Raw genomic sequence first — 10,901 nt, 5'->3', positions numbered from 1 at the left:
TTAAAACCAGACACATTATACAACCACAGCTGGTGGTGGGCATAAAGGGCCTTGCTCAAGGGTGGGGCAAGTGAGGGTGGAGGTTGGTATAAGTGTTTCACCTTTTCCACCCACATTTTGATGTTGGTCCAGGAAGTTGAACCAGCGACCTTCCGATCACAGGCCCACATTCTTTAACCTCTGCCCCACCACTCCCCTAAGATTAATGGTTAATCTCAGCCGACTCCCTGAACTCTGTCCTCATATTCCTCCCACCCCCCTCACACAGATACGGCTTTATACAACTCTTATACTGTCCGACTTTCGTTTTTACATTACTAAACATTTCATGATTGCAGTTACCGTATTTTTCGGATTACAAAACACTTAAAATTGAATTTTCTCAAAAATCGACAGTGGGCCTTATAATCCGGTGCGCCTTCTGTATTAATTCTTACTGACCTCGAACCGCTTAGTGCTCAAAACTGGCAAAATGAACTTCTTTCGCTCGATGCGCCTTATAGTCCGAAACATACTCGTTCACTTTACTCTCTCTTCAGATTGATATGTTGTATAAATAATGTTTTAAATTTAAAATAGAAAAAGGCAAATGACAAGTATTACAGCCAAAATAACTTTATATTGTAGTTTTACAGCTTAAGTGTCTCACTAGCCTGGACGTCTCGTTGCCCATCATCCTTCATCCAGTCCCTTTCCACACTTGCAATGGGCCTTTTGCACTGGTGTAGTCTATGTGATACACGTCTATACGTAGTATACCCACTAGAAAAGCTTGGGAATTTCAGTATACCCACTTAAAAGTGCCCAATGACATGTGCCCATGTATAATTGACAATGATACGTGATGGGCTCGTGTCATTGTCAACACATCTGGAACATTTTAGAGACACTGTTTTTTGTATAATTAATACTTCTGTGCTTACTACTTGAACATGTTTTGCTTTGATACCTTTTTATAAATTCTATAACGTTTTTCATACAAAGTTTGTTGTACTATAAGCATCAGAGAAATTTTGAAATGTTCAATATGCTGAAAAATCAAAATAAATTAACGATTACATTGTACTAACTGGTGTACTTTGGTTTCTAACCACAGTATACCCACTGGAAAAATGTAGACTACACCAATGGCCATTTGGATTTGCTTCCAAGCACCACCTCTCTCAAACCCATGGGCGTTTCCTCAATGATCTTACAACTGTGGCCTGTCAGAGGAGTCTGCAAAACGAAACTAAAAGAGTCGTGATATAAAGTTATGAAATATGCTAATTTAGGAAAATATTGTATTTTTACTGAATTGCCCACCCTGACATTATTAGTTTGTATATAGTTAGTGGCGCTGACTATTCATGTAAGATTTGCTTGAGCACTTTTTTTCACATTCAAAAAAATATTTTACTGAATAGTTATCTTATTAACATAAAATAAAATGTATGTTGCGCTACTGTCTGGTTCAGAGTACTGCAGTAGGAAAATTGTGGCAGCCCTACAGAGGGGGGTGGGCCCCTTCTGAAAGGGTAGCCTTGGGCCACACAATAGCTAAGTCCGCCACTGTTTACACCATGTAAAAGCTGAAGCCTATAATTAAACGTTTTTTCCCCCTATTGGATTTAAAAACAAGATTGTTAATGTTTAGTTTTTACGTTTTTTTTTCTTTAGCTGTTAATTATTAACGTTACTTCCCCTTTCTGGTGGTTTCACTTTCGTTTTTCGACGTGACGCAGTTATTTTTCTGCTGCGCGAGGAACGTCAGCTGAAGGTAACGCAAACTCTTTATTAAACCTCGGAGTCCTTACAATAATGTCGGTTTAGTTCCAGATCATGGTTTTTTCTTTTGGTCCCATTAACAAACCCAGCTGGTGGAACTATTAAACTGGTCGACCAGTTTTCTCCTAAACTGTAGGAGACATTTAAAATGCGCTGAAGACGAAGTCATTGGTTTTATATTGGGAGGTTTGTCGAAGGAATATGATGATCATAGTAAATTTGTTGCATACATTCATTGATAAAGTTGTAATTGCATTTTTAAGTCCACTTCTTTAATTTTAATGTGGGCAGTAGTGGGCCGAGATGGGACCAGAGCTGAGCATAACGCCCCATGTCATGGTGTGGAGCAAGACCCAATCCCCGGCCCACTGCTCCACCTGGGGTTATCTCATGTACTTTGGTTTAACCCTATACCCACCATAGAAATGTAGACTACACCACTGCTGTGGGAGTGACAGATAGCTTCAAGGTGCAGGGTGGGAGTGCATCAAGGATCCGCTCTGAGCCCCTTCTTGTTTGCTCTGGTGATGGACCGACTAACAGATGAGATCAGACAGGAATCCCCGTGGACTATGATGTTTGCAGATGACATTATGATCTGTGGTGAGAACAGGGAACAGGTGGAAGAGAACTTGGAGAGGTGGAGGTACGCACTTGAAAGGAGAGGAATGAAAGTCAGTCGTAGTAAGACCGAGTACGTGTGTGAATGAGAGGGAGGAGGTGGAACAGTGAGGCTACAAGGAGCAGAGGTCACAAAGGTGCAGGACTTCAAGGACTTGGGGTCCACTGTCCAGGAACATGGGGAGTGTGGTAAAGAGGAGAAGCAGAGAGTCCAGGCAGGATGGAGAGGATGGAGAAAAGTTTCAGAAGTGATTTGTGACAAAAGGGTGTCAGCAAAGGTCAAAGGAAAAGTTTACAAGACAGTGGTGAGATCAGCTCTGTTGTATGGTCTGGAGACAGAGACATGGACAAAAAGACAGGAGACAGAACTGGAAGTAACAGACATGAAGATGTTGAGGTTCTTAGGAGAGACAAGGATGGAGAAGATTAGGAATGAGATCATCAGAGGTACAGCACAGGTTGAACAACTGGGAGATAAAGTTAGGGAGACCAGACTGAGATGGTTTGGACATGTCCAGAGGAGGGGACAGTGGGTATACTGGTAGAAGGATGTTAGAAATGCAGCTGCCAGGAAAAAAGACAAAGAGGAGACATAAATTAAATAAATATGGTATAAGAGGACCAGCATTACACTGGGTATCTAGCTATTTAAAAGATAGGAAACAGTTTGTACAAATAAATGGTGTAAGATCTGACCTGTGCAATATCACTTGTGGAGTTCCTCAAGGCTCTGTACTTGGACCAAAGTTATTTATTTTATATGTGAATGACTTAGTGAATGTATCAGGACTCCTCAAATGTGTCCTTTTTGCAGATGACACCACATTTTTTTGTTTGGGTAAAGATGTAAAACGGATGTTGGAACTGATGAAGACAGAATTGGATAAAATACAAACTTGGTTTAAAATTAATAAATTATCATTAAATTTAGATAAAACTAAATACATGATATTTAGTAACAAAAAGAAAACTGTTGATAATCCATTTAAAATTGAGGGTGTTGAGATTTGTAGAGTTAATGAGATGAAATTTTTGGGTGTAATCATTGATGAACAGCTAACATGGAAAAATCACATAAATTCTGTAAGAACAAAAATATCTAAATCTATTGCAGTACTATACAAAGTCAGGGAATTATTAAATGATAAAGCTCTGTACATGTTGTATAACACAATCATTGTTCCAAATTTAATCTATTGCATTGATGTTTGGTGGAAAGCGTGTAAAACATTTACAAAACCTATTTTTATTTTACAGAAAAGAGCTGTAAGAATTATCACCAGAAAGCATTACTGTCACCCATCAAGCACATTATTTTATCAACTGAAGTTATTGAAGTTCCATGATTTAGTAGATTATAGTATTTTATCAGTTATGTATAGGGCTCAAAATAACACATTACCATTAAATATCCAAAGAAATTTTGTTAAAAGACAAAGTTGTTACAATCTTAAGGGGATAGAGATATTTGTCAAACCAAAATTCAGAACTAGTCTGAAGGGAAGGTCTACCTCAATCCAAGGAGTTGGATTGTGGAATGGTCTAGAGAGTGATGTGAAAAATGTCAAGTCAATGTGTACATTTAAGAAAAAGATCAAATCTAGATTGTTAAAAAAGTATATATGAAGTAGCTTAGTGTGCGTTTTGTATTAGAATTAGAAAAATTAGAAAGTTATTCATTTTGTTCTGTTACTTGAAAATTAATATGTCTGAAATAATTGTTTGAAAAAAGGGGCAGATAAAATAAGATTTTTTCTTCTTTCTGCTGCCTTTCATTTTAAATTTTTTTGTATCTTTTTATATATTGTTATGGAATTGTTTTGTACTTTTTTAAAATGAATAAACTTCATACCATACCATACCATACCATATGGATGCAGTTAGAGAGGACATGGAGGTAGGTGGAGTGAGGACAGAGTGAGATGGAGGAGGATGACTCGCTGTGGCAACACCTAACAATGGAACTTCTGAAAGAAGAAGAAGAAGAAGAAGAAGATTGCAAACAAAACACATTTTAAATCCAAGGTCACGTTCTGACCGGGCACAAAAGGACGACGTCACACTCGAGTGTTGTGATTGCATCCAGCTGTAGCTCATGATCGCTGTACTGGATTCATTGTGTTGGCTAAACTTGACTAGCTGCGGTCTCTAGTCTATAAATGGCCAGTAAATGACTGCATGATTAGAAATAATACCTAGGGAAACTAGACCAACAAAAATGAGAGAATCAATACAACAACAAAACATTTTGATTTATGTTTGATCGTTTGTTTAATTACATTTACCAGTTTTGTCACGGTATGGTTCCAAATATAAGTAAACTTAAAGCATATAAATGGCCAAAACCTTGTTTGTTTTGCTATAATCCTGTGTAATACTAAAATCTACACGTCTATGACGTAAAACTGACACTTTACGGAGAGAACGTTGTGAGTTTCTGGAGAACAAAATAAAAGTTAAAGGGAGATGCACCTTTGCTGTAATCGTGGGTATTTAAAAGTGTTTTCGTAGCGTTTATATCGATTATTTCTAAGCGCCAAAGCAGCAGAAACAGAGTAACACCAAGAGCGACATTAAAACAGGCTGTCCTCTCCTGAGTGTCGAGGCGTGGAGGAGAACTCAACTCAGCTGGGTTGACTTGGAGCAAATCGCATTAAATGTGTGATGGAGTCAACCCGATTAAAATCCTTGATTTTAGCGTTAACGTACCGCTCCGTTTTTCGAACGTACGCTCCGTTAAAGAGAAAAGCAACGAAAATAGCAATAGACAATTTGTTATGCGCGTCACTAAAATGGGTTCTGGCTGCAACGATGCATTTGCAACGATAGTTCCTCCTGCTACGCGTTCAGGCCAGGGGGATAAAAAAAACATTGAAAACTTTTTAGTCAGGGAATATCTCACATATTCTCAAATTCTTCTTTGGTTTTAGTAAAGTATGTATCTACCAACCTATCAATCTACCAGTCAACCTATCAGCCTATCAACCTACCAATCAATGTACCAATCAATCAATCTACCTATCAATCAATCTACCAATCAACCAATAAATCAACCAATCAATTTACCTACCTACCTGTCTACCATCCATCCATCCATCCATCTCATCAGAAAGTTAGCATGCCCACCAAATGTGCAACTCCCCTCCTGAACAATCACAACTGTTTAAAAGTGACAGCATGATAGTTGTGCTTTTTTTCTTATCTGGCAACCCTGTAGCACAAACTGTGTAAAATATGCAGATAAATGAGTTGTTTTCTGTGCAGGTGAATGTAGAAAAGTGTGTGTGAATTGATGTGGAGGTGAATTCAGCAGCATGGATCAGTGTGAGGACAGAGAGGAGGGAGTCCCCCCCTCTAAAACCTCTCTGGGTCAGGAACGTGAGAGCCAGAGCAAAGCTCAAGGGTGAGACGACCATCTCGATAACTGTCCAGGACTCTTATTCACGTCAGAATATGTCTGCCAACAGTCTGCCTTTATTTACAGGAAAACAAGTAAACAGAAATATGAACCTGAACCCAGCTGTGTGTCTTTTAAGAGCGACACGTCAAAGGATATTATCGTTCAGTTTAAATCGGATCAACCTCCGACAGAGAGGTGAGCTATATCTAAATGTTGTAACTGTGTCAAACATAGCCCAGTCAGTCAGATTTTGTTTTGAAATTCGATCCCAGAGCGCTCTCTGTTATTATTTTCCCTGAGCTCCACATTTTCAGAGAAACCACCCAAAAGTGTCCAATTATGTCCAAAATTTTCACATTTCAAAAATAAAATGTTCCCAACCCTGGTCCCTGAGGAACACCATCCTGCATGTTTCAGTTGTGTCCTGCTCTATCACGTCTGATTCAGTGATTTATTTCTTTAAGTTCTGCAGAAGCCGGGAAACATAATATATGCAGGACGGTGTTCCTCAAGGAGCAGAGTTGGGAACCATTGATTTATAGAGACAAATACTTTGTTTGTACCCTCACAGCTCGCTGAAATGAGTCTTAACTGATTTCTCCACAGAACTGCCGACCAAAGCTCAGAAGGTCCCAGTGTTGAGTCTGTCCTGATGCATCAAAGGGGGCTGGACTTGATATTTACGGTGTTTTTTCCTATTAATTTTATTTTTTTTACAATCCTCTTTGTGCTACACTTTATAGACCAGTGGAGTGTCAGTCTGTTTGTGGTGGAACTGATGTCTGGCTCCACGGTTTCAGCCTGCTGATGTCATCTACACGACGTTCTGTTTCAGGAGCTGCGGAACAACATCAGGACTTTCGTGGATAAAGAGCTGGAAAAATTACAGATGTCTCTGAGTTCAGATTTTCCAGAATGCTCTGAGAGTCACCGGGAGGATGACGAGGAGTTGGAGTGTGAAGACAAAGAGCAGCAGAGATTCGTCAAAGAGGCATTTTTGAATATTGCTGTGAACTTCATGAGAAGAATGAAGCAGGGGGAGCTGGCTGACTGTCTAATGAGCAGTAAGAGAATTTCAAGCTTTAACACATCGTCAAACACAGGTTATGTTTCCAAACCATTACATTGAGACTATTACCAAGCAAAAATATGGTTACATTATAAACATACAGTAATTATGCAGAAAGTAGACGATATGGAGTTTGTATTTTTCCTTAAATATTGTTTTGTTGAAAACTTTTCTGTCATGTTATCAGCTTTATACTTTACACTAAATCTATAATTTAGTAATAAATCTATAATTTAGTGTTCAGTCTATTAAAATGAAATCCGTTACTTTTCCATTTAGTATCGGAAGAAGAAATATCTTTGTCCCCCGTCACGGAGTGAAAAAGGAGAATTGGAAATACTCTTGGTTTATCTGTGCATGTTGTGAGCGCGATAATGTGAAAAAAAAAGTGAATTGACGACTCTTCATTTTGGTGGGTGACTGCATCCTGGTGTAAAGAAGGTTCCTTTCAAAAATTGGGTTGCCATGTCAAAATCCAAGATGGCCACCACCATACACACACACATTATATATATATATATATATATCTGTGATTCCCCTAGGTCACTTGCCTTGGCAGGGCGCTCAGCTCTTAAAAGGATTTTTCTATTGACGGGGGTGAGGGTGTGTGGGGGCGTGTTAGAAACACACGCTGCTTTTGTGCCAGCAGTTGTTGACTGGGGCGGGGGGAGGGTTGAAGGACAGTTCGGTAGGCGGGTTGCTTGTTTCTGTTGAATGGGCAAGGCACCCTTCTTGTAGAACGGTAGAGGAAACCAATAAAGTAGTCCCCTTGATACTTTGTGCTTCGACTTTTGTGGATTCACTCTTTCATGGGTTTTCAACATAAGATTGTACTTGACACATGATTGGCTGATAGATGGAAGGCGACCAACCAGATCATTGTGCTGTGGGGCAGACTGGCCCGCTCAGTGATCGCCGAGGGGCCCCTCCTTTCTCTTTCTGAGGCTATCTGTCACAGCAGAGCAGAAACACACAACAGGTGGGTGTGCAACCGGTTGTGTGTCTCTGCTCTGCTGTGACAGATAGCCTCAGAAAGAGAATGGAGGGGGCACGGGGTGGGGTCTGTCTTTCCCCATCTCTACTGCTCAGGAAGCTTCAGTGAGGCAGATACCTGAGTGAGCAACATGGATTGTTTATTTAAAATAATCAAGAGTGACCCGAACTGAGTCTTTGGTCCAGCCCCTAGCGATCACTGAGTGGGTCAGGCCACCGGGAAGTGTCCCGGTGCTCCCAATGGCTAGTCCGCCCCGGCAATTGGCTCAGTAACTGTAGCATCAGTCTGTCTGCTTTATTTCACTGTGCTCTTTAAGAGCGTTTAGAAAGTTTAGAACATTAAGAACATTGCAAGACTGTGGAAAGGGTTTATAAAGACTTAAGATATATACTAAAACATGTACAACGTCCCTACTTTGCTGATTTTCACTTATCGCAAGGTTGTCAAACGTAACCCCTGTGATAAGTGAGGGACCATATGTCCATCCATCCATTATCTTCCACTTATTCCGAAGTTGGGTCACGGGGGCAGCAGCTTGAGCAGGGAGGCCCAGACATCTCTTTCCACAGCCACCTCTTCCAGCTCCTCTGGGAGGAGTTCAAGGCATTCCCAGGCCAACTGAGAGACAGTCTCTCTAGTGTGTCCTGGGTCTTCCCCAGGGTCTCCTCCCAGTTGGACATGCCCGAAGCACCTCCCTAGGGAGGCGCCATGGGGTCATCCTTACCAGATGCCCGAATCACCTCAACTGGCTCCTCTCGACGCGGAGTAGCAGTTCTACTCTGAGTCTCTCCCAGATATCTGAACTCACCCTATCTCTAAGGGAGAATCCAGCTACCCTGCGGAGGAAACTCATTTCAACCGCCTGTATTTGCGATCTCATTCTTTCGGTCACTACCCAGATATGCAGTGGCAGCAGGTGGAGTTTTCTCCAGCGGGGGCTATAACTCCAAAATAGACACACACACACATATATATACAGACCCTTTCCAAAAAATTAGAATATCATGGAAAAGTTGTTTAACTTCCATAATGTCATTCAACAAGTTAATCTTTAATAGATGATAGATTCAGGGCACACAATTTAAATGATTTCAAGTATTTATTTGTTTATTTTAACATAATTTGGGCTTTCAGCTCATGAAACCCATGAAAACAGGATTTCATATAATTACAATACTGTGAAGACATCAGCACACACTACTCAGTTTTTGCAGAAAAAATAAATAAATTAGGATCACAACAAATCAATCAAAATATGGTACTTTCAAAAGAATTTGTCAATCTTCAATACTTGGTTGGGAATCCCTTTGCCTTAATCGCTTCCTGGATGTGATGTGGCATTGAGGCAATCAGCCTGTGGCATTGACTGGGAGTTATGAAAGCCCAGATTTCCTTGATGCTGTCAGATCTTCTTTGTTGTTGGGTCTGGTGCCCCTCATTTTCCTCTTGAGAATGCCCCATATGCCCCTTTTCCATTAGTACCGGTACGGGCCGACTCGACCCTACTTGGCCCGGTTCTGAGGCTTTTCCATTAGTACCGGTACTTAGCACCTGTTACTATTTTCAGTACCCTTGGCTCTGTGGTTCTAACCGGTACGAAGAGGTACAAAAACGTGACGTCAGTACACTGTCGGTCACTGGTTGGTCGGGGGCGGAGTCGGGGGCGGAGTCACTGGATCCTTCAGAAACGTTTCAAAACAATAATCCGCCATTTGCAATTTCTCGGACTGGAGCAGCGGCTGGACTTATTTTAAAGATTTTAAAAACAATACTGACAACATCTTGGTCTAATGTTGATGTGCTGGCATTTTTTGTGCTTGGTGGCCGACAACATAATTCAGAGCAAGCTGGATGGAGCTCTGCTGGTGTACCCCGATCCTCCCTCCGGAGCCTTGGAGCGCCAGACCGGGCAGGGCGTCATCTCCCCGGCTCCAAGTTCAGCTGGTCACCACGGAAGATCCATCCATGTGCCGACTCGGAGGCTCGGGTTCCGGATACCAGCCTTGTGTGCTCAGAGCTCCGCAGGTCACTGCGTAGCTGGAGATGGGGACTCGCAGATGGCCGTTGCGAGACCCCGGCCGCGCGTAATCATGAAGGCTGAATCCCGATCCCGCCCGGCAGTCAGGCGGACTGGACAGTCTGGGACGGACGCTGGAAGCGATTTTTAAATAAAATAACATTTTGTTTTTATACAAAAAATGTTTAAAAAAAATGCTGAAGCGATTTAAAAAAGATTTTTTTTTTTTTTACACGTAAAAGGTTTTTTAAAATCGCTTCCACCGTTCGTCGCAGACCTGTCTCTGTCCGCCTGTCTGCGCGGGTCGGACCTTCATGATTACGCGCAGCTGGAATCTTGGAACAGCCTCTGGAGTCACCAGCTGAACTGGAGCTGGGAGGATGAGCCTCCCACCCTCCTCCTCTCCGGAGGAGAGGATCGTGTGACTGCGGGCAGTGTCGTGCGAGACCAGCAGAGCGTTGAAGATTTAAAAAAAAAAAAAAAAACGGTGCCAGCTTCATCATGAAATCCTGTTTTCACTTAAATGACTGTTAACTCAGCTGAAAATCATAAAAAGACACAAAACTATTGGATCTCAGGAATATTTCCCTCAAACATGTTTAAAGAAAAGAGACGACCTTCAGTTCAACTTTATTTTAACTCACGAATGTACAAATCACAAAACAAGAATTTTAAAGCAAAGCTAAAAATAAAATGTAAATATGTGAACAAGAAAGAAAACCACACATTTAAAATGAATATTAAAAGTAGACACAATGAGTGCAAATACATCAAATGATGATGAAAACCTATAAAAATTTGAATGTAATGATTTTGTAGAATCTGGTTCATCAGAGTTTTAATTTATATACATATATATATTTATATCTATAAATAAATATAGATAAATATATATGTATATATAAAAATACATATATATGTAATTTATATACATATATATATTTATATCTATAAATAAATATATATATATATATATATATAAATACATATATATGTATATATGTATATAAATATATACGAATATATATGTATA

The 10,901-nt window shown here is 40.5% G+C and overlaps 1 protein-coding gene across 1 annotated transcript in view; it reads left to right on the top strand.

The window, feature by feature from the left end:
* Positions 1-1,715: 1,715 nt before the first annotated feature.
* LOC119429012 (protein NLRC3-like) overlaps positions 1,716-10,901 on the top strand; it is an 18,115-nt gene continuing 8,929 nt past the window's right edge. The window contains 5 exon segments of the mRNA XM_037696731.1: positions 1,716-1,759; positions 5,653-5,791; positions 5,873-5,983; positions 6,395-6,473; positions 6,624-6,852. Coding sequence (XP_037552659.1) covers positions 5,703-5,791; positions 5,873-5,983; positions 6,395-6,473; positions 6,624-6,852 — 508 coding nt within the window. The 5' untranslated portion in view covers positions 1,716-1,759; positions 5,653-5,702.

Source organism: Nematolebias whitei, chromosome 23 (genome assembly GCF_014905685.2).
Source record: "Nematolebias whitei isolate Nwh7 chromosome 23, NemWhi1, whole genome shotgun sequence".
NCBI lineage: Eukaryota > Metazoa > Chordata > Actinopteri > Cyprinodontiformes > Rivulidae > Nematolebias > Nematolebias whitei.
This window is presented reverse-complemented; position numbering and strand designations above follow the sequence as displayed.